This window comes from Suricata suricatta, chromosome 1 (assembly GCF_006229205.1).
Source record: "Suricata suricatta isolate VVHF042 chromosome 1, meerkat_22Aug2017_6uvM2_HiC, whole genome shotgun sequence".
In the NCBI taxonomy this organism is placed as follows: domain Eukaryota; kingdom Metazoa; phylum Chordata; class Mammalia; order Carnivora; family Herpestidae; genus Suricata; species Suricata suricatta.
The window spans coordinates 122869425-122886302 of NC_043700.1; the positions used below are offsets into that span (position 1 = coordinate 122869425).

At 33.8% G+C, this 16878-nt stretch overlaps 1 protein-coding gene across 1 annotated transcript in view; it reads right to left on the reverse strand.

Moving 5' to 3' along the window:
• The window catches only part of CCSER1 (coiled-coil serine rich protein 1), a 639473-nt gene that overhangs the window by 164488 nt on the left and 458107 nt on the right, over positions 1 to 16878 (reverse strand). Inside the window, exon 7 of the mRNA XM_029943144.1 lies at positions 9197 to 9274. Coding sequence (XP_029799004.1) covers positions 9197 to 9274 — 78 coding nt within the window. The remainder of the gene's footprint in view (positions 1 to 9196; positions 9275 to 16878) is intronic.

Sequence of the window (16878 nt, forward strand, 5' to 3'; positions counted from 1 at the left end):
TAATTTATGTAAAAATAATTTTATTCATTAGAATATAAAATTACCATTTTTCTTACTATTAGAGCACTCATCATGTATTAGTAATATGGTCTTCAAAAGCCAAATAATAGGTATAATAGTCAATTAAAATTTATCTGGACAGAATTTGAAGGAGAAGAAGTTAACATAAAATAATATGTGTATAGTATATCATAATGTAGACAGTTTGGTAGTTGTTATTTCAATTTAAATTTTTCTGTCAGTATTTATAGTCAGAAATTCAGTAACTATTCTTTAAAGCCATAATTTTTGATATTCTCAACCATAATATTTTAGGAACTCTAAGTTAATTCAAATATGGAGACAATTAAGTTCCCAAATTTAATGGAAATTAAAATAGCATTGGAAAATATATCCAAATAAGTACATGAATGAATATATATATTTAAGGAAATCTCTGATTTCCTTTTACATTCCCTCAATCCCAAACTCCTTACATCTGAGAATTTCATAGAGCTGAAAAGATACATAAAAGACTGTCACACATCGTTTTTATTCAATGTAGTTGATTAAAACTGCTATACATTTTTGTCATTCTACATCAAGAGATACAGTTTATTTTCCCTTCACTTAAGTTAAGGTTAAGGTTGGGCCTGTGTGCAGAAAAAAGTTAACATAGCAGTCTTTAGTCTGTTTATCTGTTGTGGGATAAACTGTGTCTTCCCAAAATTCATACGTTGAACTTCCAATTCCTAGTACCTCTGAATATAATCATATTTGGAGATTAGGTTTTTAAAGAGGTGATTAAGTTGAAATGAGGCTATTTTGGATGAGACCTAATTCAATATGGCTAGTGTCCCTATAAGAAGAGAAAGTGATACCAGGGAACTGCATCTACAGAGAAAAGGCCATGTGAAACTTAATGAGAGAAGGCCATCTGCAAACCAAAGAGAGCCTTGCCTAAAACCAACCCTACCATCACCTTGACCTTAAATTTCAGACTTCAACAACACCCAACCAACAAATACCCCTAATAAAAAAATGGGCAGAAGACATGAACAAACATTTCTCCAAAGAAGACATATAGATGGCCAAGAGACACATGAAAAGATGTTCATCATCACTTACCATGAAGGAAATGCAAATCTAAAGTACAATTAATATTATCTCACACTTGTCAGAACAGCTAAAATCAATAACACAGGAAACAGGAGGTGAGGATGAGGAGAAAAAGGAATTCTCTTGCACTGTTGGTGAGAGTGCAAACTGGTGCAGCCACTGTGGAAGACAGTATGGAGGCTCCTCAAGAAGTTAAAAACAGAATTACCCTGTGATCCAACAATCACATTATTGGATATACAAGACACCAATTCAAAGGAATCCATGCACCCATATGATTATAGCAGCATTATTTACAATAGCCAAGATATGGAAGCAGCCCAAGTGTCCAATGGCTGATGAAGTTATATATATTACATATACTATTATTACAGAATACACACACATACATACATATACATATTACTCAGCTATAAAAAGTATGAAATCTTGCTATTTGCAATGACACGGATGGACCTAGAGAACATAACGCTAAGCAAAATAAGCCAGTCAGAAAAAGACAAATAGCATACGATTTCACTGATGTATAGAATTTACGAAAATTTAAGAAACCAAACAAATGAGGAAGAAAGGGAAAAAGGGAGAGAGGGAGACAAGCAAAGAAACATACTTTTAATTACAGATAACAAACTGATGGTTAACAGAGGAAATGTGGGTGGGAGGTTGGGTAAATCGGTGATAGGTATGAAGGACTGCTCTTGCTGTGATGAGCACCAGGTGATAGATGGAAGTGTTGAATCACTATAACATCACACTGCATTTACTAATGGGAATTAAAATACAAACTTACAAAGAAATAAAATTCTAGCCTTCAGAACTGTGAGAAAAGATATTAAAAATTATTTTATCCACCTAACGGTAGTATTTTGTTATGGTAGCCCTAGCAAACTGATATGCTATCCTGAGAAAGATTTGCTTTCAAGGTTGACCACTGGTTGGCTTCTGAGCACCTGACTTGTAACCAGTGCCCCCACATTCATATCAAACTTTCCATAAACAATAAGAGTGCCCATCGTATACATGCCTGAAACCAACACTGCATGTCCATTAGGTTTCAAAATAAAAAAGTAATGAGTGGCTCACTGTGTCTATGTCATTTATATAAACAATATTGTTAATGCTAAATACCTGATTTCTTTCTAGAAGTTTAGAATTTCTGCTCTAGGCACAGGATTCCTACGTGAATCTTTGGGTGCTGAATTGTTAAGGAGGCTTTATTGGGTAGAAGTATCACATACATTGCTGGGAAAAATGTGTGTGTACTCTTTATCACTACATACTGAATTCCGTGAGTCCTTTATTTTCTTTTTAATGTTTTTTGTTGTTGTTGTTGTTGTTGTTGAGAGAGAGAGAGGGAGAAAGAAAGAGAGAGCAAGGGAGGGGCAGAGAGAGAAGGAGACACAGAATCTGAAGCAGGCTCCAGGCTCTGAGCTGTCAGCACACAGCCTGGCATGGAGCTTGAACCCAAAAGCCATGAGATCGTGACCCGAGCCAAAGTTGGGTGCTCAACCAACTCAGTCACCCAGGCACCCTGAGTTCTCTGAGTCCTTCTAACAAACATCTGAATGTTGGGGTAGTTTCAGGGACCACTAACATACCATGTGACTGCTTGACCAAAAGAAAGTTGTGGAGGTAAAGCTGTTTCTTTCTTTTCCATAACTGACCTGGCAGCTTCCATTTCTTAGAACATTCACTATGGGGGAAGCCAGCTGTCATATAACAAGCCCAACTACTCTAAAATATTGGGGGAAAATGCTGCAAGAAAACTCAAGCTAGTCCCTAAGGAGTCATCTTGGGTATATACTCCATGTGGGCCCTCAGCTAACTCCATTATCTACTTACCTCTTACTGCACCCACTAGTAAAACCTCAAATAAGAACTGTCTAGGTAAGTTTAGTCAACCCAGAGAATCATAAACAGCAATAAGAAATTGGGTTTTAGGCAGCCATCTTTGGATTGGTTTATTACAAAGAAATAAGAGAACTAAAAATAAATAAGTAAACAAATAAAAAATCATTTTATTTTTAAGTCATCAAAAACAATTGATTAAAATATGCATATTATTAGTAATAAGTCTCTCTTAAAGTTTATTACCATTAGGAAAACATTTGGTGCTATTTTGTATTTAAAATTATTACCAGATCATAAACATATTCCTTAAACATAATCACAGTATGATTTTATATTCAAAATTCATCAGCTATCTTTGGAAAAAAATTTTCCCTTCTTATTTGTCCCACTAAACACTAAGCACTAAGGAATCATGTTTCTGTCCCACAATTATTGATTTTAGAATCCACTTCAAATTATAAGTTAAGTCTAGCTTTACCTGCATGGTATTCAGTTATCTGGAAGAAAAATAAAGATGACTAGAAATTAGTATTAACTATAAGATAGAATATTAGCCACAAGAGAGATTTTTTGCCATCTCCCATTTAGTCCCTCTGCCTTACTACTACTAACACAATTAAACCAAACCAATAAACAAATAAGATTTCATTAATCTTTACATTATGATATCTAGTTATTTCCAATATAGGAAAGATAGCAAAAGAAATAAAACTAGGGGAAGGTAGAATGTACATTTTGAGAGACGCCATCATCTTTCACCTACAGGGGCCTTGCAGTCCTTCTGCTGTGTCTCCAAAGTCAAAGTAATAGTTTTAAAATAAAGTCTAACCATGCCATTCTTTTTTCCAAAAACTTTAATGGTTGCTATCTCCTGTAAAGCAAGACCTTGAGTCTTTACAGTAGCCTTCATGATCTGGTTTCTCTTTGACTCCATCTATTATCACTTGCCCCTTCATTCACTCTGCTCCAGCCACATGGCGCTCTTATTGATCCTGAAATGGCCAAGTGTTCCACTCATAGCTCTCGCACTATTCTCAAGCCTCTTCCCATAGATGAGTGGCGTACTCCCTTTCTTCTGTATGGTCTCTGCTAAAATATTCCAAATCAGAATGGCCTTCTTTGAACATCCATTTTGAAACAGTATCATATTGTAGGGTCACTTTCTATCTTCCAATCCCTGCTCTATTCTGCATTATAGTACTTATCATCCCTATCTGACATTATATATTTATTTTTTATTGTCTATCCCTTTTCACTTAGAACCCAAATACCATGAAAGCAGGAATTTAGTTTGTTATCTGTATTGAAACACCAGTGCATGCAATATTCTCACTCACAACTCAATAAACGGATTCACTAAGAAGTGAATGAATGAATGAACGGATCGATGACATAATAAAAATATTACCAGAAATGCAGAATATACCATTCGGGGTGACTTTTGGGACAAGAAAAAAGTAATTTCCAGTAATAAGAGAGGCTATAAAATTCACTCAATGAAAAACAACCATAATAAACACACACACACAAATCCCAACTATGCAAGATATACAACAGAGGATGTTGGGAAAGTTATGCTGCTACCAGACTCCTCTCTCCTGGAGTCTCCAAATGTGTTATTTTCCATTATGTTGTCATACAAAGTAAACTGACCTACTTAGTTTACTGACAAAGAGTAAAATATCAACAGTACTTTGTTTACAATGTGTCTTTTTTCCAGTATCCAATGTGACTGAACAATGTTCCTTCAGAGAAGCTTGCATTTAGGTTACCAGGTTACCTCCTGAGTGGTTTGGGAAATTAAAAAAAAATACACTACAATGTATTCCTGATAAAAAGATACCATTTGTCTTTATGGTTACAGAACCATTAATTATGTATTTCTTTTTTCCAAGTAATGTTTTATTATATTTACCAGTTTTCCCTTAAGACAGATTCATTGTATTTACCCCTTCTCCCTCATAATTAATGAGCATTTCCATTAATTATTTTTCATAGAAGGAATCTGATATATGAGCTTATCTGAATACTCAAGGGTAGAAAATAAATAGCATGACTTCTAGAAATGAATATTAAATACCGTTCTTCGGCAAAGTAAAGGATTTATGTTTAAAGCACATTACTAGTCTCACATTTGGAAATAAAGTACAAGGGATTAACAGGAAATGATTTTGCTTCATGTTATTTATAACATACGGCACCTCTTGCCTTAAACTTAGAATATGTGTTCTACAAAACATAATAGTTAATATATATACTACACACTATTTGCTATTTGATGTTATTAACTTGTTTAATGTTATAAAAATGCAATGAAGAAGAATTTGCTGTTGTTCCCACTTTCTAGATGGGAAAATCAAGACACCAAGTAATAGGCTCAAGGTCATATAGATAAAAAGTATCAGAACAGAGATCTGATCCTGGGTAATTTCCTAACTAGACTAAGATTGCCTCTAATGTTCTCAACTCTCCTTTTTTACTTTCTTAAAAATAAATATTGTTTTTAAAGTAGAAATAAATGATTATAGAAACTACAGATAACAAATTTAAAGAATGATTCATCCAAATAGTTAATGGTTGATAAGGGTATTTTCTGGGATTCCTATTTTCTTTTTCTACACACTACATAAATGAGAACAAACTATGTTTATTACTACATGTAACTAACTCCTGAGTCTAGGCTCTAAGGTCATATGGAGTTAGCATCATTCCTTCTCCTAGTATGACAGCACTGCGTGATTAAGAATTTTCTGAGACATTACTTTATTTCTGTATTTCCATCTCTCTGGCCTTTGGTTCAACAATGTGGCTCTATGCTTCTCAAAGTAAGGTCTGTGTCAGGTAAGAAAAATCTCCAGATAGTTCAGACAATTATTTTCCTCAATTCTGTTTCTAAAAGTACATTGAGAAGATTTAGGCTTTGGCTGACTAAAGGAAAGAGGAAAATCCTCTGGGGGAGGGGGGAAGGAAACTTCTGTAATCTAGACTTCTGTAAATGGTGATTTTGGAGGATAAAAGGTATCTAAGTACTTTGGCTTTCACAAGAAGAGGAGACTCAGGAAATATACCAGCACCACTTTGGGTGAGCTCCTGGGGAAGGCGACTGGGACTGGGAGAGGGTGGCTGTATTGTATGTTCTAGGCATTGGATATCCAAACTCATTACACACTCCAGAAACCTAAGTATCAGAAAAGCAGCAATTAATGGGCCAAGAATGGCAATGAGTAAACTATGCTTATATTTAGATTTTGAAGACTGATGAATGAAGGGTATCTTTAATGTGTTTGTGTACTTATGTAAGGAAAAATAGAGTTGAATTCATCTTTGTCCATTGAATTTATCACAGGATGAGAATAAAGAAGCAGGGGAGGATAATACCTTTTGCTAAGATATCTGATCAAAGAAATAATGTTTGTTTTTTTTTTTTAGAAAAACAGTAAATACAACCTAGAGGTCATGCTTCATTAAAATACAAATAAATTTTTAAATATGGAATAAGTGTGTTTGACAAAAGGAACATGGCCCATAATGAAATATACTATTATACTGACACAGGAGCATTGAGTCAGCTTCAGCTTTAAGATTGTTGGTTCCAGGGATGGACTGAGGCTGCTAACATTGTGTCCATACAAATAAATTAAAAGAATCATCTTATGAAAGAACAATATTATTTGGTGACCCCAAAGCATTAGGTGGGGAATATCTATCTGAGTCAAGAAAACAGGTAGGGTAGATTGGAAGTAATTAGATGGTTGGGAGAAATCAAGAATGGCAGAGGTAAAAAAAAGGTACAATAGGGTAGAATGGACACATCAAAGTTAACAATGTCAACATGGTTCAATATTATTCTATAAAAAGAAACATAAACATTGTAATTTACAGTTAAGCAGTCTTCTCTCTCTCTATCTCTTCCTCCCTCCCTCTCTCTTTTCCTCAAATCAAACTTTCAGAGGGGTGATCTTGAAATTTTATGATTCTATTATGGTTATTTAATAAAATATTATTCCCACCCATACAATATTAGTTACACCTTGGCCCTTCCATAATGATGTCGTTGTAAGTAACAGATCACTTGTGTAAGTGGCCCTGAATGTCTTATTAAAAAATATACATTCGCTTATTGTTTCCAAATATATCCATAACGGTTGTCTACACAATCACATACTCCTAGAAATATCTCATCACCAAGAGTGTGACTGGGAAGTCTGTGAGTTTACTGTAGTATATGTAGAGAACTATGCATATCATACATCTTTTTCTATGAAGGGTACACTCAAATGCTTTTATGGCCAGACATAACTACAATAGGGAATGATGAGAACAGTGGTGAATAAGCAAATGCAGGAGCTTTATTTCATAATATCAAATTCCAATTTTAGATACTTTTAAATATTAGTGCCATGATTTTATATATGATGAAACAACATATATAATATTCCTTTCACAAAAGAAGTAAATTAAAAGGCCCTATAACTACATTGGCTACCAGCAGCTAATATTATATATTATAAGCACTTAGAAGTTTTAATTGCTTATGAAACCACTTACAGACATTAACATGGGGACAATATTGATTTCTCAGAAGCAGTCAGAGAAACGAACTAGAATAATTATATTTATATTAGCTTTGTGTCAGCACATTTTGGAATATATCTGACCTTTTCTTTTACCTCCATTACAAAAATACATTAATTTTCCAGGAGTATAGTCATTATCAATATATTAAAAAAAGAAAATGGTTTCTAGTAATGCTTTAAGAATTCAATTAAAATCTTGTTAAAGATACAATTCTTCTGTAAATTTTGTCCCATATGCCATAAGATAGAAACATTAAGTAACACTAAACTTTGAAGTATTAGTATTTTTTCCTTTGTTGTAGAATAATAAAGATTTCTCAATAAATAATGTAATCAGAATACTATTCAGTATTTAAGCATTCTCTGATATAAAACCTTTCAACAATTATTACTGTTTGTCATTAAGACAGATCTATAATTAGAACTATAAACTACTATAAACTATAGAACTACCAATACAATGAAATTCATAGCTTTCTATTATTTTCATTTTAACAATACAGCAAATACTGATTGTATGGAAATCAATGCCAGCCACTGAGCTAGAGATAAGCAATATGAAGTTGAATAAGTTATACTTTTCACAGGAAAGAGAAAAACACCACCCAATAATAGCAATTTTATGACAATATCAAAAAATTATGAAAATTATAGCAAATTTCAAAATGTACATCTACTTGTCTTTAAACCCAATTAAACTGAAACTATTGCAAGTGCATCATCCCAACCTTCCAAGTGTTTTTTGCCATGATCTTAAGGATTGCCTTTATTTATAATAATTTTGATGAAAATCAAACATCCCTGAAGATGTTTGAAGAGCTGATCTGCAAACTTTGGTTTAAAGAGATAATCAAATCTTAAATAGCAAAACAAGAAAATGACATCTTACTTATAATGCATATAGTCTCCCAAACTGAAGTATTCTACCAACCATACTGCTTAAGTACCTACTTACATATTTACTTAAAATTTTTTTTAACATTTTATTTATTTTTGAGAGCAAGAGAGACAGAGCACAAGTGGGGAAGGAGCAGAGAGAGAGAGGGAGACACAGAATCTGAAGCAGGCTCCAGGCTCTGAGCTGTCAGCACTGAGCCTGATGTGGGGCTCGAACTCTCAGACTGGGAGATCATGACCTGAGCCGAAGTCAGACGCTTAACTGACTGAGCCACCCAGGCTCCCCTTAAATTATAATGTGCTCAGAAGAATGATTCCATAGTTAAATTTTTGATTTTGATCATTATTTTTAAAGACTGCATACTCAATTATGATGTAGAGTCATCAATGAAAATTTAACCAGCTAATGAAAATTTAACCACTCAATGAGGGCTAAAGAATTCATTCTAAATTTATTGCTTAAATTAAGATACACAAAATATTTGAAACCTCTAATTAATGTGACATCAAATTATTATAAAGAAATCATTACTTCTTACATGCAAGGCAAATAATGTATTCTATAAAGTATTAACTTTTACTCCAAACCTTTATGTTCATTTAGCAACCAACGTGACAACAAAAAAAAAAGAAGATTTTACCATTTGAAGTTAGATCATTACATATTAAAGCAGTTCACCTTATCATCTATACCATGAAGTATTTTACTATAGTAAAATAATTATTTAATTATACTAAAAATACTGTGGCTTTTTTTTTTTTTTTTTTTTTACCTTGAAAGGCAATGGCTCTTCAGTAAGAGGACTAACCGGAAGTGAAGTGGTGCTACTTGCTGGACTCATATCTGCACTCTGCAAGGAAAACAAAATTGAATTAAAAAGACGCATTTTGGATGGGGCATCTGAGTGCTCAACTAAAGCCTCCCACCCTTGATTTCAGCCCAGGTCGTGATCTGGCCGGTTCCTGAGACTGAGCCCCATATTGGGTTCTGAGCAGACCACGGAGGGTACCAGCTGGGGACTCTCCGTCGGCCTCTCACGGGCTCATGGGATCGCTCAAGCAACACGTGCTCTCACGCTCTCAAAATAAATAAACAAACATTTAAAAAATATACATTTAGGTAGTTATTTTTGTCATTCCTGATTTAAAATCAAATCCCTCTTCATATAAAAAACAAATAAATACAGGTGTAGAAAAATGTGAATTATTATATAGTGAATCATTCCTTATTTAGAAATAGTTATTTGAAAAATTAGTCTAATTATCACTTAATAGGCATTTCAAATGCATTTTATTAAAAACACTGATCATCTTTTGTGCCAGGACAGTATTTAAAATTATAGTTGCTTACTTTAGATTCTCACCTTTTTCATTTTTGAAAATTACACTACATTTATGATGATTTACTATGTTGCTATTTTGATGTCTTTCAGATTTTTAAATCAAATTTTTAAAAAAATCTTGTTTATTTATTTTGAGAGAGAGAGAGAGTGCTAGAAAGTGCCTGGGTGAGTCGGGAGAGGGGTAGAGAGAGAATCCCAAGCAGGCTCTGAGCTAGCAGTGCAGAACCCAACTCGGGGCTCGAATCCACAAACCAAATCGTGAGATCATGACCTGAGTCAAAATTAAGTTATGGATGCTTAACTGATTGAGCCGGTGCCCTGACCCCAAGATTTACAGCAAGAAATATAATAGTACAAATAACAAAGTGAATGTAACCAAAACCAGCTCATCCTAGATGATATCTAAATGCTAGTTTTAAAAGTATTTTCACTTTTATTTAATGAAGGTTGAAATAACTATATCCAATTTTTATTCATTATGAAACTGTATCTGCCATCAGTATACAAGGCAAAATCAAGAAATATTAAATTTTTAATCCCCATATTTATAGGCCCTGACATTTAAAAATCATTCTTATATCCTACTAAACAAAACAAAATTTTAAAATGTATGAATAAAGAATTTATGCAAAAAGAATTATTGGAATATTGCTAATGTTCTTCTTCTAGTTAGTTGTAATCAGTTAAAATTTCTTAAAAAATAAATTAGCCTAAAAACAAAAATATGGATTAGAAGTTTATCATTATTTTTTCTAAAAGAATGAAAAAATAGTGATAATAGGCAGCAACAGAAGTGATGTTACTATATCCTTAACTCGCTGTTGGAGTAATTCTCCCATTTAAGTAGATAAGCATATAACATGCTAGAAAGAATGCACAGCAACTGTTCCAGCTTGGTTACCAACTGTGCGTGCACTCAAATACGGAACATTTTGTAGTAAAGTTTAAAGCAAAAGAACAGATTAATTTTGATTGTGATAAGGGAATAAGCAGACAAGTTGGGCTGACTTAAGTTCCAAAAAAGAACATATTCAAAGACAAGATGCTGCAACTACTACAATTCTTAGAGTCTCTTTCCATTCATGAGATTGTTTTTAATTCATATGATTCAGGTGTGTCATAAATTGGACACAATTTAAATATCCTTCAAGTGGGATTACTTCTGACTGTACAGTTCAGCAGCAAAGCATAAGAACTATAAACATAGGAACCGAGATGCTCAGTATGATTTTTATATAACATGCACTGCCCTACTTCAGAAACTGATGTAAGTGCACAATGTCACTCACAATGTCTAACAGAGAACATTATTAGGTAAAAAACTGAACAATAATCTATTGAAGGAAGGAGGAAAATATATACACTAAAAAATTAAGGTGAATTGACTACTGACTTAATTTCTAAATTTATTCAGAGATTCTTGTTGATTATTTGATCAAAATCAGGAAATATTCTGAACTGCTGACTTTCACTGTCTGATTATATGAAGTAATGGAAAAACAAAGGCTTTCTTAGGAATGAATTTACCACAGGATTCTAACTTAATTTATTTGTTTATTTTGAGAGAGAGAGACAGAGAGAGAGAGAGAGAGAGAGAGAGAGAGAGAGAGAGAGAGAGAGAGAGGCATAGCATGAGTCGAGGAGGGACAGAGAAAGAGGGAGACATAGAACCTGAAGCCGCTCCAGGTTCTGAGCTGTCAGCACAGTCTGATGCGGGGCTCGAACTCACAAACCTATGAGATCATGACTTGAGCCTGTCAGCTGCTTAACTGAGTGAGCCACCCAGACGCCCCACAGGATTCTAACTTTAACATAATTACTGAAACTTTTTTTCCCCACACTAGAAAAACAAGACTCATGAACTGTTTCTCTCATTACATTTGTCATGAAAAATTAAGCAATAGGACATAGTTCATATATAGTTGAATTATATAGTATCTTCCTGAACTATAGATATTCTGCAAAGCATATTAAAGTATCACACCCTTAAAAATCATATTATTCAGAAGACAGAGATGGCATTCAGTTGTGAAAATTTAAAAGCCTGCATCACATTCTTGCAGAAGAAGATTTTTAAACTTCCATAAGAATGGATGTCAAAATCAAGCTTCATGGTTAACTTCTTTTAGGGTTGAGGTCTCTCACAACTTTCCAGAAATAAAATGTGTCATTCTAAGCACTATTGGAAAGCAGACTCCAAAATTTTCATCATCTAACCTTGAGTCTTTGAATGTCATTCTTAGAGAAAACTGTGTTCCTGCTTTAACTTCAAATTCATCTTATAGTATGACACTTTAATTTGACTGCTCTTAAGGAATCTTGAGAAAAATTGTTTTAAAAATACACATACATTGTATATAATATCTGCCATGCTGCACTTAATTATCAAGTTGAAAAATACATGGCAAAAAATAGAATAACTGTATCTGTATCGTTTTTACCTTATTGTTTTCCATTTGCATTTCCGTGATCTGTAACTTAAATGTCATTCCAATTTGCTTATACTGTTAGATACTGTATCTGATACTATGGTAAACTTTTCAGATATAAATCTTATCCATATTTCATACTTTAATTTACTCTTTCATTTAATGATAGCAAAACCAATGCAACTGCATATATAAATACAATTAAGAAAGTATTTCATAAGTTATTTTGAAGTTTTTAAAAGCTAACAGTGTATGTTCATTCACAATTTTCTTCATAAAATATTTTGTTGGAATGATGGCTTCATCTGTTATTGATATATTTCAGAGCCTTTGGAAATGGCTGGTTCTCAATAATGTGAAAGTGACTATCTTTGGAATACAAAAGAACTATTCTGTAAAATAAGCAAATCAGCCCAACAACAACAAAAATGCCCTAATTCTCATGTAACACACTTTGGCTTTCCAACCCAGTACAAACTACACAAGATGTTCTTGACAGGTCATAAGACAGCTATACTAATTCTAACAAGGGTCCTAAAAACCTGATTTTCTGGTTCTAAGTCCAATAGATATCTGCTTTTTTTCCAACACTAGTGTGATTAAATAGTATGAACTTAATATTTTTCCTATACCAAAAATGTTTTGTTCACCCAAATTTGTAGACATCCCCGCATTCTATTTCTATTGCATATCTGCATTTTTTTTTTCTTCAAATTGGGCTTCACGTTAACTGTGACCTTTAAATTTAATAATAAAATCTAGACAAGTATTTACCTATGAGACTATCAAATATATTTTAGTGAATATCACCCTCTTCTCATGCATATTTCTCTCCAGAATTATTTCTACTCATCTTGGTTTGAAGAAACTATTCACTTTGTTGTTGCCATTTCCATTATATAAACTTCCTAAATTTACAAACTCTCTCAACCCTTACCTCCAATTCATCTTTTCTTTAAATCAACTTTATTGAAGTATAACATACCTATACTAAAATGCAACTTTTAAAGTATATGGCTAGGTGACTTTTTACAAATGTATCCACATGTATAACTACTACAAAAACCAAGATCTGGAACATTTTCATCAGTTCAAAATGTTCTCTTATGCTCCTTTGCATTCAAGTAGCAACCCTTTCCTGGTCCCTGGCAATACTGATATGCTGTGTCACTATAGGTTAGTTTTACCTTCCTTAGAATGTCACATAAATGGAAATGTATTTTAAGAACGCTTTTGCACCCAGCTCCTCTCATTCAGAAAAATCATTTTGAAATGCATCCTGTCATGGGTCCATCCTTTTAAATAAATGTCAGGTAGTATTTAACGGTAAACCACAAATTGCTTATTCAGCCACTTGTTGGTACAGTTTGAGCTAGTTCTAGGCTGGAACTATTAGCCATCCTGAACATTTGTATATATACCTTTTTGTGAACATGGATTTTCATTTTTCTTCATAAATACTTCACAGTGACATTGTTTGTGTTCTGTGGTAAATTTATATCTATTATTATGCCAATTTCATAACAAACTGACAAGTATTCTCTGAAGGGGCTGTAACACACTGCACGTTAATTTGCACTGTATCTCACTAATATTGGTATTATTAGTCATTTTTTTAACTTTAGCTATTTGAGGGATATTTAATGGTAGCTCATTGTGGTTTTAACTTTCATTTCCATAATGATGTCGAATATCTTTTCATGTGCTTGTTGACCATTAGTACATCAATTTTATAAAGAGCCCTTTAAACTATTTTGTTTATTTTTCTTTTTGGGTGGATTATTTGGATATAAATCCTTTGTTGTATGTCTATCATAAATATTTTCACCATTTTGTGGCTTATTTCCTTGTTTTCTTAATAACTTCAAAAGAACAAAAGTTTTCCATCTTCTTTGTCTTTTTGTTTATTTTATTATGGTTTATACTTTTGGTGATTGACCTAAGAAAACTTGTTCACCTCAAGTCCACAAATTTTATTTATGTTTTCTGCTACCAACTTTCAGTTCAAACATCACGGCCTAGAAACAGCATAGTTAGGATTCTATTCTTTGAAAATACTTTTGCAATTTTTTATTGTATGACAAATATCAAATAATATTAATACTTGTACACAATCTGGCAAAAGACTTTATAAAAATTAATTTGTATTTAGTAAGTTTCCCCAATTATTTAGCCAATCTCACTCATTTGGTGGGAATCTGACAGTTACCAGTAGCTCCACATAGCTTAATTACAATAAACAAAAATGTGGCAATATTATCTGCTTATAAGTTTGTTGAGGGAAGAGAGGAAATATTTGCTAAAATACTTAAAATTATAAATTAATATATGAGACGAGACTCTCAACAGAGTAGTGATTATGTGTTTATGGAACTTCCTAGGCAGAGGAATTGGAGAAGGAGAGAGAAATATAGTTTTACTGGAGAAGGAAAATAGAAATGGCAAGAAAAGCAATGTGTCTTATCATCTCAGAGACTGATGAGTTGAGTCATCTTTGAGGGAAAAAAAAAAGCACAAGTAGAAAGAGCTATTCTATTTTAAATAAAATTCTAAGAGATAAGAATAGTAATCTGCCCCTCTTGTTCAAATTTCTCAATGGAATAAAAAGTAATAAAAGCACCTAGAGAAGTTCTGCAAATACCATGCCACTGTGGCATATTAAGAGGTATGACACAAGAGAAAAACAATGGCAGGAGGATGACTAGAAATGTCTTGGGATCCTATGAGATGACTCCTAAATATACATACAAATTATTAAGGATGACTTATCAAGAGGCCAGAAGTAGCAAATAAATGACCTCATTGCAATCTTCAGACACCTGTATCTGATACCAGCTCTGACGATCAACCTGGTATCAACATTGACTATTGACACTGATGCCAGAATTACCAGAAGTTATTGTTGATAAAAAAATAAATAAAAAATATTTAAAAATGCAAGTAGGGGTGTCTGGGTGGCTCAGTTGGTTTAGCATATGACTCTTGATTTCAGCTCAGATCATGATCTCACAGTTTGTGAGACTGAGCCCTACGTTGGGCTCTGTGCTAACAGTGCAGAGCCTGTTCGGTATTCTTCCCCTCCCTCTCTTTCTGCCCCTCCCCTGTTCTCTCTCTCTCTCTCTCTCTCCCTCTCTCCCTCTCTCAAAAATAAGTAAAAAACTTCAAAACAGAAGTAACAACAATATACCAAAATATGTCTATTAAAACAGTATTTCTATTTTTAAAAATCGAGAAAATGGAACAGTAGGATTTAGAAATCATACTAGGTATTCTTACCCAAATAATGAAAGAAACATTTTATTGCTATGATAACAACTTTCTCCCAGGCTAAATTTCACAACTTAGAAGAATTGTATATTCGCACAACTTAGGAGAATGGTATACTATCTGTTATTATAAATAATGATTAAAATGTTTGCTAGAAAATGTAGCAGTTGAAGGCTTTACCTCAATATACTGTCATCAAAGAAATGGAGAGATTATTAAGAGACATCATTCATTAATACTTACTAAACCAGAAAAAAATGTTGCTACTTTGAATGTCTTATCTTCTTTAAGCTTCTATTATTTAAAAAATGAACTCACTGTAAAAGGCTTGAAAAACAGAGTATTCTTTCTTTTGACACAAATTAATGAACTCTCAGCTGATTCAGAAATGATCTATACTTAATAGTACAGATGGCTATATAATTGTCAAGTCAGCCATTTATATAATAACATAAAAATATAAAAATGTGGGAGTGCCTGGTGGCTTAGTTGGTTAAATATCTGACCCTAGGTTTCAGCTCGGGTCATGATCTTGCAGTTTGTGGGTTTGAGCCCTACGTCAGGATCCATGCTTGGGTTCCTCTCTCTCTCTCTCTCTCTCTCTCTCTCTCTCTCTCTCTCTCTCTCTCTCTCTCTCTCTCACTCTCCCCTTCTCTCTCTGCCCCTCCCTGCTTGCTCTCTCTTCTCAAAATAAATAAATTTAATATTTTAAAAAAATAAATTAAAATTCAGTTTTGGAATTTTCTTCACCAATTCATAAAGTAGGGAGTTATTTTTTTTAAACTTAAAAGATGTTTTAATGTTTATTTATTTATGAGAGAGTGAGACAGAGCATGAGCAGGGGAGGATCAGAGAGAGAGGGAGACACAGAATCTGAAGCAGACTCCAGGCTCTGCGCTGTTACCACAAAGGGCGAAGTGAGGCTCAATTCACAACCCACCTGAGCTGGAGTCGGACCCTTAACTGAATGAGCAATCCAAGCGCTCTGGGAGGTTTTTTTTTTATTATTATAATAGTTTATTGTCAAATTAGTTTCCATATAACACCCAGTGCTTCTCCCCACTAGTGCCCTCCTCCATTACCATCCCCCCTCTCCCTCTCCCTTTCAGTCCATGGTTCATCTCCAGTATTCAGTAGTCTCCCTTGATCTGTGTCCCTCACTCTCCCCCGCTCTCTTTCCCACTTCCTCTCCCCATGGTCCCCTGCCAGGTCTCTCTTGTTAGACCTATGAATGCAAACATATGGTATCTATCCTTCTCTGCCTGACTTATTTCGCTTAGCATGACACCCTCAAGGTCCATCCACTTTCCTACAAATGGCCATATATCATTCTTTCTCATTGCCATATAGTACTCCATTGTGTATATATACCACATCTTCTTGATCCATTCATCAGTTGATGGACATTTAGGTTCT